This window comes from Lactuca saligna, chromosome 3 (assembly GCF_052625555.1).
Source record: "Lactuca saligna cultivar CGN05327 chromosome 3, ASM5262555v1, whole genome shotgun sequence".
In the NCBI taxonomy this organism is placed as follows: Eukaryota; Viridiplantae; Streptophyta; class Magnoliopsida; order Asterales; family Asteraceae; genus Lactuca; species Lactuca saligna.
Window position 1 is genome coordinate 39,789,999 of NC_136419.1, and position 17,164 is coordinate 39,807,162.

At 35.9% G+C, this 17,164-nt stretch overlaps 1 protein-coding gene and 2 non-coding genes across 3 annotated transcripts; 2 read left to right on the top strand and 1 right to left on the bottom strand.

Annotated features, from left to right (window-relative positions):
• Positions 1 to 1,045: 1,045 nt before the first annotated feature.
• On the bottom strand, positions 1,046 to 6,397 carry LOC145035748 (uncharacterized). The gene is made up of 6 exons (XM_078984249.1): positions 5,607 to 6,397; positions 5,059 to 5,524; positions 4,219 to 4,729; positions 3,939 to 4,141; positions 3,615 to 3,850; positions 1,046 to 3,538 (listed from the first exon to the last, which is right to left on the bottom strand). The coding sequence occupies exons 1-6, from the start codon at positions 5,790 to 5,792 to the stop codon at positions 1,046 to 1,048; spliced, it is 4,095 nt and encodes a 1,364-aa protein (XP_078840375.1). The 5' UTR covers positions 5,793 to 6,397.
• A 481-nt stretch (positions 6,398 to 6,878) lies between these two features.
• TRNAA-AGC (transfer RNA alanine (anticodon AGC)) lies at positions 6,879 to 6,951 on the top strand. Its single transcript has one exon. It is a non-coding gene; the product is annotated as a tRNA-Ala (tRNA).
• Positions 6,952 to 7,208: 257 nt separating this feature from the next.
• On the top strand, positions 7,209 to 7,281 carry TRNAA-AGC (transfer RNA alanine (anticodon AGC)). The gene has a single exon. It is a non-coding gene; the product is annotated as a tRNA-Ala (tRNA).
• Positions 7,282 to 17,164: the final 9,883 nt, after the last annotated feature.

Here is a 17,164-nt window from a genome sequence, read left to right on the forward strand (position 1 = left end):
ATATATATATTAAGGACTAAATGTGTACAAAAATATTAAGGACTAAATGTGTACAAAATAATAAATATATTACCCTATTAAGTTATTTTTATCGCCTAACCTTAAGTAACCGGTAATAAGGAATAAATGTATACAATTTAACAAGTTGAAGGGGTAAATATGAACGAAAATAAAAATCAATGACTAAACGTGTACAAATTAAAAAATACATTACCTTTTTAAGTCATTATTCCTTGATTTTTCTTATTGGTTTCACTTAATTTGGAAACCATATCATTTTTTGTTTTAAATTCGTTACTCAATATTGGTCTAATCAAATTAAGTTACATCTATTTTCAATATTTTACTACTACCACTACTACAATAAACATAAACGTAAGAGTAAAAGATATATTTTAAAATACAACCAAAAATTCATATAAAGCCGAAGAATCATATATATAGTTAAGCAAAAATGTATTCCATTGTTTTATCAACCAATAAGGTCTCTGATGTTATATGGTTTGACGTTAGTTGGGCGACAAAGTTTTTTATGTTTCTTAAAGTAATACCACATTAGCAAACACAATGAAAATGAAAATCATATTAGCAAACACAATCAATACATCACAATTATCTACATAAACAGTTGATGCTATTGAAATTAGACACGGTGTTAATTTAGAGTGAAGACGAATATATCATACAAACTGAACAATACACATCAAATCCCTTTCCTAAACAATGAATCATATAAGGAATGATTAATTACTTTTGAGAAAAACCAAGACCAGAATATGAGAAGTTTACCGATTTCAAATCAGATTCATAAACACATCAGAAAATCAAAGTTGAACATTTTTTTGTGGTCGCTCAGCTGAGGAACGATTTGGCTAGATTGTCACAAGAATCGAGGGATCGAATAAGCTGACTCCCAAGAATTAATTTCTTCTCATAACGGTTCTTCTAAATAATTAAATAACATATTAACTTAACCTATTACATTTGTCAAATTGGAGTGTCTTTTTAGCCAACCACTAAAAAAATACATACATGGATCAAAACTTTATGGTGTTGCATACACACTCTCATTATCATCTATACTTGAATCACCCATTTGGCTTTGTTCATCTTCAATCGTCGTTGGCAGTATCTTATCGACTGCACTCCACCCATTTGCATCTGAAAAATCCACCACACTATCCTTAGAGTCCGATGATCTTTGACTTGTCTCTTCAGGTGATTCCGGCGTATGTTGTGCCTCGTTTTGACTCTGCTCTATTCCCTCATCATCTGAATGCCAATCATCTACATCGGAATCATCCATCCGCTTCACCGGGATCGGTGCTTCATTCTCAAAATCCGATGTCGATGACCGTCTGTTTGTTTCTTCAAAATCAAATGGTTCCGACCCTTCAGCAATAGGTAATTCCGGTGAATGTAGGGTTTCGTTTTCGCTATGATCTATTCCACCATCTTCTGAATGCCAATCGTCTACATCGGAATCATCCATCACCTTCATCGGGATCAATACTTCATTCTCAATATCAGATGTCGAAGACTGTCGGTTTGTTTCTTCATAATCAAATGGTTCAGGCTCTTCAGCAACAGGTAGTTGTAGTGTATGTGGTGCCTCGTTTTGACTCTGCTCTATTTCCTCATCATGTGAATGCCAATCATCTACATCAGAATCCTCCATTTGCTTCACAGGGATCAATACTTCATTCTCTAATTGTCGATTTGTTACTTCAATATCAAATGATTCTGGCTCTTCAACAACAGGTGATTTCGGTGTATGTCGTGCCTCGTTTTGACTATGCTCTATTCCATCATCATTTGAATGCCAACCATCTACATCGGGATCCTCCATTTTCTTCAACGGGATCAATACTTCATTCTCAAAATCCAATGTTGAAAACTCTCGGTTTGTTACTTCAATATCAAATGATTCCGGCTCTTCAACAACAGGTAATTCCGGCATATGTCGTGCCTCGTTTTGACTCTGCTCTATTCCGTCATCATCTGAATCCAAACCATCTACGTCGGAATCATGCTTCACTGGTATGAGTATTCCATTCTCATTATCCGATGTCGACAATTGTCGGTTTTTTTCTTCAAAATCAAATGGTTTTGGCTCTTCAACATGTAATTCCGGCGTATGTTGTAACTCATTTTGACTCTGCTCTATTCCGTTATCATTATCCATCGGTTTCACTGGGATGATTACTCCATTCTCAATATCCGATGTCGATGACTGTCTGTTTGTTTTTTCAACATCAAATGGTTCAGACTCTTTAGCAACAGGTAATTCTGGCATATGTTGTGTCTCGTTTTGACTCTGAATGATTCTGTCATCATCTGAATGCCAACCATTTACATCTGAATCATCTATCTGTTTCCCCGGGATGACTACTCCATTCTCAACATCCGATGTTGACGACTGTGGGTTTGTTTCTTCAAAATCAAATGGTCCCAACTCCATTGTTTCATCATCATCGTCTAAATTCCAATCATCGGCATCTAAATCATCCACTTTTCGTGAAGATCGTTTGGTAAGATTTGGGTACGTTTCCTCGTCGTCATCAGAGCTCCAATCACCTGAATCAGAATCGGAATCATCCAATTTCTGATTATTCAAAGCCAGGCGAACTAATTTATCACGAACACTCGGTAAAGCAGGGGGTGTCGGAATTTGTCCCGGCTCACAAGTCACCGGCAAACCAGGTGGATCATGAGGAGCACGTGGTGTCTCTTCATCATCATAAAGTGCTTCAAGTATCATGTTCACTGCATCTTTCATGAACATAATCCTATTTCGTGTCTTCTGCCACCGTTTATTTTTTCTCCCATTTTCATCGGATGCCGGCGACCGCAGTGCCTCCATCCTCGTTTGCATCGCCAATGTTTTTCTCACTTCGTTACACGTCGTATCCAAAATCTGCAAGAAACCACGAACGATCGAAAACAACCTTAACCCTTCGTCTTTCCCTGACTGTCCATGAAAATAATTCCCGGTGTTCTTCACCATCGCCATTATCCGTTTCTCTTCTTCGATCATCCATGTGATATCGGCTTCTGCATACTCCATAAACCTCGTGAGAGCGTCATTAAACTCTGTAGCTCCTTCGGCGGTTGTCATCTCGTCGCTCATAAACTCTTTCGTTTTCTTCATCATGTTCCCCAATTTTGAAACTGTCGACGTTAGGTTATCGCCGTCAATGAGTGCTGCTTTTTTCACGTCGTTAAGCTCCTCACTTAGCTTCGACACAACCTCCATACCAAGTTTTTTTAAAGATTCCGGTGTTTGTTGGGTTAGATCAAGACCTCGTGTTCTAGCCACTTTAATTCCTTCATATCGGATTATTTCTTGAACCACAAACGACAAAAGCGTCGTTTTTCCATCGGTCCCTTTCACATCCGAAAGCTTCAAAAGCGTATCCAGCTTGAACGCCTGGGCTCCACCACGATACGTACCATCGTTCATTCGATTTCCCGTCTTCAAAACCGCTTCTAGTAGCCGGAGGAAGAGTCTGCTGCTTATAAGCTTGTCGCAAGCTACCTGTAATTCCGTTGAGTTACTATGAAATTACAGAATTACCCTCTTGAACGATATAGACAAAATGTCATATTAATACCTCCAACGTCGCGAATGATTCTTTAGCCATATGGTAATCCTCGTGAAGGGCACCCATGAACAATAAAGCTTCAAGTCGTTTAAACGCAAATGGGATTTCAACCAAGTCTTTGAGAAAACGTTCTGAAAGGCCAAGTTGGTTGATGTCGCCGTTATATAACCGGAGTTTTAGTTCTTCTTCTTGATTTGGTGCCATTTTCAACAGAGTTGCAATAAGCTCAACGGGAAGTTGGGTACCTGAGTCACACAGATATACATTACGTACGATGAGAATTAGAATTTGAGCGACATAAAAGACAACGAACATTACGATTAACGAAATCACCTTTTTTGACAGCTTCACAGACTTGTTCAGTGGTCACGTTCAATGCTCTTAGAAGAATCGCTAAATTCTGAGATTTTTTTACATCGATGATCTGAATCAACTTGGCTTGCGGATGTAAGTTCGATTCCATTTTCCCATTACGTTCTTTCTTGTTTTGAGCAGCCACATATCCGAATAGACCCACCATTGTTTCCTCATTCAACCTATTCGTTTTTAAAGATTTTAGTATATACATTTTATATATATATACAGATATATCTGTAAAAATTTAGACGCTTACTGGAATGATCCATCTTTAAGATGGTGCCAAACCATGGAACGACCCTGAACAGCGTTCACCTTGTCCCAGAAAAACGGCTTTAACTTTACTTTTGGGCTATCAGAATCTCCATCTTGTTTCTTTTCATCTTTATTAACAGTGGTTTGCGTTTGCTTTCCAGATGCAGGTGTTTTCATATTACTTGGGTTTGGTGGAGCAGGGCGACCACCCGGAGGCGGTGGTGGTGGTTGTGGAGCGGTAGGTATGGTAGGAGGTGATGGTGGAGCTTTTCGACCTGGTGGTGTTGAGACGGCTGGTGGTGGAGGAGGCGGCGGCGGCGACGACGGCGGTGCTGGTGATTGGAAAGAGGCTTGCCCTGGTAATCGACGGCAGGGTTTTCCTGGTCCTCGAAGAGTGGTTTTGCCTGGTGGGAGTGGTAAAGGTCCTGTTTCCGATGGACGATGGTTGTCGTTGGCCAAATTGGTGGTCTTCGGAGGCCGATCCGACACTTCAGTCGGTTTTTGTGAAGGACCTTTAAAAAACGACGAAGTTATATCAAACTGAAAAAATGATCAACCAATAATCGCATTTAAGATGCTTGAAGAAAATTATTGGTGTATAATATCCATGTACATGAAACCTAAGGCTTTTCAACAAAAATCAAGCCTAAAAAACATCACTCTTTTTAATTGATTATCGAACCAATTATAGTTATAACTTCATAACCTCATAGCTCAAGACATCTAGTATGATCTCATTGAGTGATTGAGTCCCATATCAGTGGTCCACATATGCTAGAGGTCCCTACACTATCCAACATGAACATTATACACCAACAAAAGTATAACAAACAAAACATACCTAATTCAGTTTTAGAGCCCTTAGAGCCTACATCGACAACAAGTTTATTGTCCTTTTGTCCTTTAGCCCCGGGTTTAAGAGCGTCACGTCCAACACAACAAAACAACACGACTGCAAAAACACCCAATGTTGCCACCACAGTCGACACCACAACAACTATCAATACAGCTGATCCACCCAACCCTCCCAAATCTATAAGCTTACGAGAGGGTCTATGATAGGAATTCGGCAATTCATTAGGTGATGTAAGTAGGGCCCGAATAGGAGACCTTTTGGCCATAGATGGTGAGCTTGAAGGGTCCTCATGAATGGGGCATTCCTTCTTCTCAAGATGATCATGATCATCACAATGATATGATTTGAAAAGCTTTTCTTGCCACCCTTGTTTTTCATCGTTGGATTTTGATGTTTTGGACTTGAAGTAAAGTAGATTAAAATCCTCGTTAGCTATAGGATTTTGTTCAAACTGCAAATAATTATAATGAAGAATCAAATACTAGACGATAACTATGTAAGTTTTTAAAGAGATTGGGAATGATCGATCATACTGTATTTTGGTCGATATATTGAGGTCTCCAATCGGGTCCATTGTCATATGAGGCTTTTTTATGGATCCAATGATTTCCTTCCAAAAGATCTACCAAAAACACACAAAAAAGAGCTACAAAAACGCCTACATAACCAAGCCTTTTGGCGTACGAGACTGTTGCATTCCATGAAACTGCCCTTTTCATTTGAATCGATGTTTTGTTTATAAAATTACGCCGAATTGGGCATTGATTCAAGCCTATAAATCTATCCCCAAACAAGCTCAAATCTCTTTTGCTTTTGCAATATATAAAGATTCAAAACCTCACTAAATTCCCAACAATAATGTGATCTTTAACCTACAGATAGAGTCTCCAATCAAACCCGGATGCTGACAATAATCAACATTTCATGAAATTTCCAATCTTTTTATGATTCTTGTTTCACAATGAATCTCCAAACAAAACCCACGATTTCTTTCTCGGATAAATTCCACAAGATTTCTCTGCCAATTGAGAATCAGAAACAAAACTTAAAAGAAACCCATAAATCTTTTTGCCTTCAAGATGATTCGAAAAGATTCAAACCCAAATTAAGACAAAAAGATATGAAATTTCTTAGCCCATTTCTGACCCCCAAATGCAGGAAAAAATGAATCCCTTATATGGGAATTGGTCGAGTTGATTGAAAACTCGAAAGATAGTTAATCCGAGAAAGCTAAAATGTTGGGAAAAAGTGAAGATTAAGAAAGTATAATGTTGGAAGAAATTGGCTGTTGGGGGAAATTTCTCGATGGGTTGGCTAAGTTTGATTGATTTTTAGGAAGAATAATCATAAGAAACAGGAAAAGTGGAATCAGCCTCTAGCATATAATTTTCTCGACAAAAAATGATTTCGAACGGTTGTACTTCATCAAACAAAATATAACATTTTCTATTAAATTTTGTTTAGACATATATTTAATTTATATAACCAAATCATTATCAATGATGACGTTTGTTTGCATTTTTTTAACAAAATAATAATACAAGTTTAAACTAAAATCAATATCGTTTTTTTTTTTTTAAATTTCTACCATACAAAAAAAAGTTGTGTTACCATCAGAACCCTTCTAGAAAATAGTAGGATTTTCATAAGGCATGCATCTTTATTTGTCAATATCAAACTCTAAGTATATTTAAAAGTAGCGATTTGGTATGAAACAGAAAAGTATTTTGCTATTTTCATTTTTTGATTGGTCTTTTTGATAAGCATGCGTTCAAATTTTATAAGTTAGATTTGCTGACGTACATGGGGATGTAGCTCAGATGGTAGAGCGCTCGCTTAGCATGCGAGAGGTACGGGGATCGATACCCCGCATCTCCAAACATTTTGAATTTTTTTTTATTTCATTTCATTCTTTAATATGAATCTATATTGAATAGATCAATAAATTCAAAGCATGGGAGATGCAGGAGGATTGCTTTTACATTGAAATCTGAAAGCGCTTGAGCTTTTTTACTGGAAGGTGAAATTATGTTGCATTAGTTCAGATTATGTCGAATCAAACAAAAAAAGTTCATTAAAATTTGTGATAATTATTCTGGTTTTGTAAATCATTTCAAGAGAACAGAGAATAATATGGGGATGTAGCTCAGATGGTAGAGCGCTCGCTTAGCATGCGAGAGGTACGGGGATCGATACCCCGCATCTCCACTTTTACTCAAATAAAGTCTTTTGACAATCTTCTAGCGCTTGATGTTTTCAGTTGGAAGATGATTTTTTTGTTGAAGAAGTTCAAAATATGTTAGATATCAGGTATGCATTTTAACTGTTTGATAAAATTCGTCACTCAGCTTTTTTAAGCTTACCATTGTTTTATGATGTTGTATTAGTAATTTAGTGGGTATCATTGTACCAACTAACCACATGAGATGAACCTGCCATATTAATAGTTTGTCATGCTTTCTTATGCATATCCACAGCGTTCATTGTTTGAAAAACGATAACCCAGCATCTAGGTAACACATATTGTGGTTTGAAAATCTATTGCTAGTGATTGTTCCAGATGATATTATTGGTTGCTAGAAAAAATAATAGGTTACGTACAATTATATTATATAGAAAATGTGTTGATTGGTATTTTACGTTATTAATGGTTGTTCAATAACGGAAACAAAACAATAATTATGAAAAAATTGCAACGAGAATATATGAACAAAGAATGCCCAAGTAATCAACAATCTTAAATTCTTATTTGTGTGTGATGGATGCATAACAAAAAACAAGGAAAGTACGAAGAGATTAACTAAACAAAACTCCAAAACTATGATGGAAAGTGTTCAGTGTATATGCCTACAAGTGAATGGATCAAAGTGACTTATTCCTTATTTATAGCAATGGTCCCTAGATTTAATATGGTTGTCACAAAAATACTCACAAAACTCTACCTTGACGTAAAACGTTATATTCAATACAAACACATCCTTAAGTGACCGTATATTCCTCATAACCAAACTCATATCCGTAAACTATGGATAGATAATCCTTGTTCACATCCTTAAGTGACTGTATATTCCACATTTGTCACAAATCAGTTTTCTATCCCAAAACTCTCTCCAACAGTCAAAATTTGTCATAAAAACGGGTATTTTAATAAGATTCAAAGCAAAGTCAAAACTTGGATTCATTTTCAATAATTCATATTTCTAATACATTTTTAATAAGAGTCAAAACAAAGTCCAAAATAAATCGAGTTCGTTTTAATAAGAGGCAAAACAAAGTCCAAAACAGTCTCCGACTCGACCCTTTAGACCCGCCGCCACTTGGACACGATGCCCCAGATCTTTGTTCGTTCAAGAGCTTCGTCCCTAAATGATAATGTACTTTAAATCTTGAACAAACTTAAACAAGTGTGCACTCTAGATATTCCTAGTTTAATATTCTTCAAGATTGATTTTAATTAACAAATCAATCCATTACACTTAAATACAATAAGTAAAACAATTCACAAACAACCAATTGCCAAACTTTGGTGAATCACACCACAAATGTTTCCAGAACGGTGATAAAATTAAAATAACAAAATACTTTTGAAAATTATCTAGAAATAGAAAGATGACAAGTCTAAACTCAAAACACATAAATCAAAAAGACATAAACATGATAGCAAGACTAAATATGATAAAGAGTAATCATCGAGGTGACCAGATCACCTTAAATGGAGTTTGAACTCGAAGGTTGGTCAAAGTGAAGGCTAGAGAGAAGAGAAACCAAAGCAAAAAAACAAATGGTCGGACCCTAATAACTTAAAATAAATAAAAAAGAAATGACCCATGTCTCAACCATACTTGGGAGCCTTTCCTCGTCAAGTGGAAAGCACATTCTTTGTTGCTTTGGAAATGCCCATGCCTTGAGCCAAATCTTGATCTACCACACATTATTCTTCCTTATAAACATTATGTTAAATTACATGAATGGTACATATGGACTGGGTTAATTTATATGTTTGGTCTCTAACTTATTTTTTTTTAACTTGGAAGGTTCCTATTGTTTGTTTTTGTTGTGCACTTGGTCACTGTCTTACCTAAAAATATTATTTTTCCATTGATTTTTTAATTTATTTAAATAAGATTGGTAGGTAAGGTAGGTGAGATGATGGTGGGATTAGGGGTGTGTTTAATTAAATAAATCAATAAATCAATGACAAAATAGTCTTTTTAGGTAGTACAGAGACCAAACACGCAACAAAAACAAATAGCGGGGACCTTCCAAGTTAAAAAAATAAATTAGAGACTAAATGTACAAATTACCTCAAACCATAAGCCGTTCGTATAATTTACTCTAGTTAAATAAAAAAGACCGTTGCAACTTTTTTTTTTCTATTAAACATCTTAATTTGCATTCCTCTGACCCAGTGCCTTTTTTCTTGAACGTCTATTTCTTGATCAATTAAACATTGTGAAAACATTGATTGATCTAACACTTAATCACTTCTAGTTTGCCATTTTGCTTAATCCAAGGAAACTGCCGCCCCAAAACAAGTCAAAACATCCATTATTGATTAATAAAATGCGGTGCAAATCAAATGGATTGTTACCCATTGAAACCATTCACTCCTTAATCGATCCTACTATAAGACTATGAGGAGTGGAGGATGTAAACGATTGATGCTGACTTGGACATCCAAGTCAGGCGTGAACACCGTCCCGATGTCCGGTGGCTTGGTTGTGACGTGGCTGGTAAGACGCGCGAAGACAACCAATTAAGAAGAAGAAAGGGTTGACAATATATTTTTGATTGCTTTCTTTGTCTCTTTTTCGTTTTCTAGTGCGGACCAAAAAAAAGTTCTTTCATTTTCAATTTAAAAAACAAATATTACAACTATAAATAATACGTATTTTACATACATTTTACACTACAAAAACACACAATTTCTTTCCATTTTCTTTATTTTCTTCAACATATGGATCCAAATCAAAACACACCACCCACTACAAACATCCTAAACACTACAAATGATTCATTTGCAAATCTTAGTTACATATAATTGAATATCGACCCGGAAAATTTAGGTGCATTTTTTAAAATTCAACAACAAGTTCTTGAAAAGTATCACAACTAGATTCTATGTTTTTATTTTTTTAGTAATTTAGGTTTAATTTTTTATAATTTTAAGTTTTTTTAGTAATTTAGGTTTAATTTTCTATGTTATGTTTTTTTATGTTGTTTTAGTAATTTAGCTTTAGTTTTCTATTTTTTTAGGTTTAATTTTCTATGTTTTTTAATTAATGTAATATGGTTTCATTTAATAAAAAATATTTTATTATGTTTTAAATTATGTTTTTATTTAATTTAATCATAAAAAAATTATGAAGTGGTAACCATTTCCAATATCTAGTTGATTGGTGGTGAAGCTGACGTAACATAAATGTGACTACGCTTTTTCAGTAGGTTGGTGGTGACCATTCTCCACAACCTAAATGTCAGTCAACTCTTTGGTCGGGAACCTCAAGAATACCAAGTCGACCTCTTGGCACCCAAAATTTTGCCCCCCATAGGCCCATACAAACAAAAATCAATGAAAGAATCAACTTGTTGCACCCAAAACTTCACTCGCTATGAAGTTTATCTTATTTTAACTCGTGAACTTATTAAACTTTACGCATTCCAATAGGGTTAAATGAGCTCCATAAAATGATATAAATGCAGATAGATGACATACGATTTGATTATACATAAGTTTGGTACATTCATCTACACATGTGTGTGTTTTAAATGAGCTCCATAAAAAGATTTATCTCTATAATGATTTGATACATGACATGACTATGAATTTATAGTGAAAGTCTTCATGCAAAATCTTTTTGAAAATTAGATGTTAAAATTATGTAAAAGTCGCAAATTATATAAACTTTTTGGAAAATTAGACTCCAACAATTTTGATAGTCACGGTGTCACGGGGGGCTAACCGATGCCTCCACCGAGAAAACCTAAATTGGCTTCACGTGCTAACACTAAAGCCAGCACACCACCCTTTTTAGCAATCATAATTTGTCTGTAACCAAATTTCCAAATCCAAACCACCGTGCCTTCGAATCTTGTACAATACGCATTAATAACTGTACTTTCTTCTGAACTTATCAATTTCAACCTTGGAATAAATCCCACCATTCAAGCCATGAGTGATAACAAGCCGAATTCCGCCATTTTTATTTCTTCCGAGTTTCTGCAAATTCAGTAGAGATTGAAACAAGTAATAATGTGTTATGTAGGTAAAGCAACGAAGATCTTCATCTTCTTCATTGCCGTAATAGTTGTCTCTGGTCTCGTCATCGGATTCGGCATCGTCGGCCACAATACTCATCCCAAATCTCATAAATGCTCCGGCGAGTCTTGCTCGCTGTCGGAGTACTCTCCTCCGCCGCCGTTACAACTTCCTTTCCCTTCCTTACCTAATCCTAGTACATCCAATCCATCCGATCCTACCGTTAATTCCAACGCATCACCTCCACCACCACCACCGGAAACCTCTCTGCAACCACCATCGCCACCGGAAACCTCTCTGCCACCACCATCTCCACCGGAAACCTCTCTGCCACCACCATCGCCACCGGATACCTCTCTATCACAACCGCCATCTGCAGCGGTTAGTAATCCATCACCGCAGCTTCCTCCACCAGTTTCTGTAGTTACTCCTCCTGCTGCAGTTACGGCTGCGCCTCCGCAGGCATTTAGTCCACCGAGCCCAGTTCAGGTGTCTCCAGGTCCAATGAATTCGTCTTAATTGTCTCCATCTTCATATGAATTATTCGTTTATTTTTATTATTTATTTTTAGAAATCTTACATTGATATTGATCATGAAATTCAGAAATTCTAATTCTCTTGCTTATTTTAACGATTTGACTTTGAAATGTTGATGAATTTGTTCTTTGGTTAAGCGATTGGATTATCAGATTCCTTGTTTCGAATTTGTGTATAGAGAAATCTGAAATCGCATTACATTGGAATTATCACCGTTTTTGTTGATGAGAATTTACTCCATCGACTTCAATGCAAAATATGTTCTTACTGATGTGATTGATTAAATTCTTATTTCAACATATAATTAAAAATAATCTGAAAATATAATAAGCGCCACTTTAATAGAATTTCCATTTACATAAATATTTTGAAAACATCGAATGATATTAGATTATTTTCTTTGACTTGGTGTTTACCTCCGTAGAATTTTATTTATGAAAAAAGTGATTGAATTCATCATTTATGGTTGACAATATAAAAACAATCTTGTAAAGCAAAAGTAATTAATGATGGCGTGCATTTGAAATTTAATAACTCATTTCTTTTACCAATTTTTATGTAAGGTTAATAGAAAATAAAACATAAAAAATCTATCACATAATGAAATATCTCCCCCCTCGAAATGCCTTTTGGAACAAATATCTTTCAAGGTCAAATGATTGAACGGATATGAATTATCTTCAAACAAATTTGTAAAAAAAAAAAATAGTAATAAAAAATTCATAGATCATCCTTTGAGTGATACCAAACTTGCGCATAGCAACCATAAGATGTTACAAGATGTGTACATGTCTTTGTTGTGGAGTTGAGTGACAAACATTATCAATAATAAATTGCATTTGTATAAGTGTAATCTAGAACAATCAAAGGCAAACAAATAACCCAACCTACTAATAAGAGTAGATCAAGCATAACAAATCCTCGTTGCTCCAAATCCATTAAAGAATTTTTATTTACCATCGACAAACAAACAACCAAGGAATGCAACCTCGGGTATCACCTAGTGACAATCCTACAAAGGTTTAACAAAAATTTAGAAGGCGAAAAAGATAATATCTATCAATTGGAAAGGCAAATTCAAGAGGACCCATCAAATCACAAAAAAATCTAATAAACACCAAGATTCAACATATAAACTAGAGTTTCAATAGCCTCGAAATGTCTTCTATTACATTTCAAATGTATGCTAACAAATATACATGAACTTGATAGCGAGACCAACAACTTGTGTCAAAAATCAAATTGATGTGCAAAGCAACACCACAAAATATGCTAATATTGTTGGATTAGTGTCTAAGCCCATAATTATATTTAATTTGTACTTGATCCGATTCTAGCATGGTCATTTTGGGTTGCCTTTACCAAAACAACTTGACATGATGATTTATGGAGAGAGAATATTATGGTTATTAATATATTATATGAATAATATATTAAAAAAAATCATATTAGTTAATTAATATTGATCAAGAATTAGTTAAGAAATTGATTTTGTGATCAAAAGAGATTAATTGAACTAAGAGGATTGATATTGCCAATTATAAGATAATTGGATTTGGGCTGTTGATCCTTGTGGATATGAGGGGGGACGAAATTGGAGTGGAATCCCACTTAGATTTCGTCTATAGCCTTATTCCAGAAGGTTCTTTGGAATGCTTAAGGCATAAGTCATCCAATTAGGGTTTTGGCTGAAACCCCAGCAGCATCACTATATAAGGAACCCTTAGGGCATCATAAATCAGCCACTTGAAACCCTGAGACTCCTCAGAGCCGATTTTGTGCCTCCATTCCCTTTCTTCAAAGATCATCTTCTTGCATTGGTGTTTGTAAGCCATTGGAGGTGTTACACTTGTGATACTAAGCTCTTGAAGTTGAAGACTCTTGCTACTATCAAAAGGTAATCATCTAAACTTGTTATAGTTATAGATTTCGATTTTTTATAGTATGCTAGATTAGGGTTTACAAACTTTCGATTATTTGCATATACAATACAGAAACCAAGATCCAAATATTTAGGGTTTTGCATGTGCACATAGAAATGTCCTTTGCTCCAAACCCGTCAGTGGTATCAGAGTTTTGCTTGGTTTCTATTTTATTTGATGCATTGTGTGTTAATTCATTGCTTGAAATCGTTTTTTTCTGCCTTCTACCTGATAGACTCGTCGAGTCCTAAGTTGAGCTCGATGAGTCAGATGAACTTAACGAGTTCTGCAAGGGACTCGACGAGTCGGGGTATCAGACAGATGGATATTCGAGATTTTGACTTATTTTGACTTGGGATAATTACCAAAAAAAAATTTAATTGACAAAATCCGATTTTTATTGATTCCATGTGATTATCCTTGTCAAAATAAAAGAAATTTATCAACTAATTAGATAATTATTGTATTATATGATAAACCTTAATTATTTGAATTATTTGATCAATTATCTTGCATTAAATTTGATTATGTCAAAATTAGATAATTACCAATTAATTGTTTAATTATATTATTTGAATTTTGATCTAGATAGTTTCGAAATGTTTCAAAATTTACCCTCAAGTTTTGGAATTTAAATTTTTGATTAAAAGTTTAATGTTGAAATAATTAAATTCCAAACCCTAGAATTTTACAAGTTTAAAATTCAACCCTATACCATATAATATTATCAGAACAATTATTATATATGTATAAGATAAATGCTAGTCATACCGTTAGTAAACCTCATTCACGAAGCCAATCTATAAAGGGGTATAAGGTTGCTGCCTATAAAATGACAGTTTAATGGGTGTTCACTCTCACCACCGTTTCCTTGATTGGTGGAGGGTCGTTAGTCGAACGGGTAGGATAGGGCAACTAATTCCTCATTAAAAGTATAATGATTAATAATGGAACTAGATGTTTTTTATAAAATTCCCAATCTTAGTTACTTTAGACAAAATGTGAAAATGATGCTATTCCATGAAATTACACTTTGTACCTTTACCAAGACGTTAATGGAGCGTGTATGGTTAACCGAAACACTAATTTGGGTCTAGTAAAGGTGGCAAAGGGTTACTCGATGTTTGTCATAGATCAATGGAGCGTGTGTGGCTAACCGGCACATTGATTAGGTAACTGTAACATCGAGAGCACCAAGTACATTTGTATGGTTATTCACCCATTGTTTATGATCCTCGGTATCCCAGTCACAAACTTAAAGGGCATATCGAGATTTAAACATGTCATTGAAAAGGTCAATGAATCTCAAAAGATCTAGGAGTTTCAAAACATCTAAAACTTAATTGCTTTTGTTTTTCATGGTGTAAATTAGTGAATCGTCATTCACTAACCTTCAAATTATTTGTTGTTTAGATTACGACATCCCTCTTCTAAATTGTGAATAATGTTGTTGGATCCTAGCCCTAATTTCTCATTTGGGTGTTTGATTGGGGATTCTTATCTAATAAAAAATTGTCGTTTTTCTTTTTAGATGTCTAACCCGAACAACAATGCTTCCAGCTCAAACTCTTCCGGCTTATTCTCACTCATGAATTTTTGTGGGAGGGTGATCTTCGACGAAAACAATTTTAATGATTGGATCCACAACATACGGATGGTCACCCTCTATGAGGACAAGGAGCATGTCCTCGATAAGGAGCTGAAAAAGGTGGGTGGTAAGACTGCTACTCCCAAGGAGATCGCTGCCTTTAAGGCCCATGAGCATGATACCACGAAAGTCTATTGCATCATGCTCGCGACCATGACTACTGAAGTCTAAAAGTCCTATGAGGACTTTTATTCTTATACAATGCACCAGGATTTACTAGACAGGTACCACCAAAGTGCCAGACAGGAGAGGTACGAGATCATCACTTCGATGATCACGACCAAGATGAGGGACGAAGAGTCTGTCACTGCTCATCTGCAGAAAATGCAGAGATATGTTAACCGCCTGCAGAAGTTCAATGTTAACTTCGATGAGGAGTTGGCGATTGATATTATTCTTCACTTCTTGCCTCCTTAATACAACCAGTTCCACATGACCTACCACATGAATAAATAGGAGGTCACATTGAGCAAGCTTCAAGGCCTGTTGAGGACTGCTGAGAGCAACCTCAAGGACAAATCCGTTGCACCAATTCCTACAGCTACTGCTGCCCCGGTCTTGGCTATTGGGCAAGGGAAGGGTAAGAAGAGGAAGGCTCCTTCAAAAAGCCACCATAAGGGAAAGTCGCATGATAGCACCTCTTCTAGTGGAACCAAAGTTGATCCTACTGCACCCACCTCAAACCTGAAGGATGCAGAGTGCTACCACTGTCATGTCAAAGGGTATTGGAAACGAAGCTGCCTGAAATATCTACAAGATATCAAGGATGAAAAGATCAAGCCTTCCTTCGTATGTATTTTTTCTATTGAATCTAATGATTCACCGCATGCTATTTCTTGGGTTTTCGATATAGGGTGTGGTTTTCACATTTGTTCTGATTTGCAGGGCCTAAGAAGAAATATGGATCTGGAGCATGGGAAGATAACTTGATCACGGGGAACAGAAGAGTGTCGCATGTCAACAGGATTGGAGTTTACTCCTTAGTGCTTAGTAATGGATTAGGACTAGATTTGAATAATTGTTGCTATTCGTCTGAAATGGCAAGAAACATCATTTCTTTTCATGGTTTATATAAATAAGGATTAAGATTTTTGTTTGATAATGAAAAAGGTTCTATTAATGCTTTGTTTAATGGTGTTTTCTATTTTGAAGCATTGCCTTGTACTTGAATATATGAAACTGTGATGGTTGTAAACAATTTAGGAAATGATGTGTTGTGTATCGATTCTTCCAATAGTTTAGATAAAGCATGCTTGCGCCATTGTCGTATTGGACATGTTAACAAGAAGCTCATAGCCCAACTCTAAAAGGATGGAGTGTTGGATTGATTCGATCTTAGGGAAGATGACGTGTGCGAGCCTTGTTTACTTGGAAAGATGACCAAGTCACCCTTCACTGGTTCTTGTGAAAGGAGTGAGGGTTTATTGGATCTCATATACACTGATGTGCTTGGGCCCTTTAGATCCACCACAAAGGATGCGAGCCGCTTGTATGTGACTTTAATTGATGATTATAGCAGATATGGGTATATCTACTTAATCAAGCACAAATAAAAAACCTTTGAAAAGTTCAAAGAGTTCAAGCAGGAAGTGGAGAATCAGTTGGGCAGGAAAATCAAGATGCTTCGATCCGATCGAGGTGGAGAGTACCTTAGTCTTGAGTTCCACGAATACCTCAAGGAATGCGGAATTGTTTCGCAATTGACGCCGCCTAGGACACCGTAGT

Excerpts from the sequence above, each read along its gene's own strand:
- LOC145035748 (XM_078984249.1), bottom strand. The coding sequence starts at position 5,792 with ATGAAAAGGGCAGTTTCATGGAATGCAACAGTCTCGTACGCCAAAAGG. Across the intron at positions 4,142-4,218 it reads CTTAAAGATGGATCATTCCA|GTTGAATGAGGAAACAATGG; the intron begins GTAAGCGTCTAA and ends AAAAACGAATAG. Across the intron at positions 3,851-3,938 it reads CTGTGAAGCTGTCAAAAAAG|GTACCCAACTTCCCGTTGAG; the intron begins GTGATTTCGTTA and ends TGTGTGACTCAG.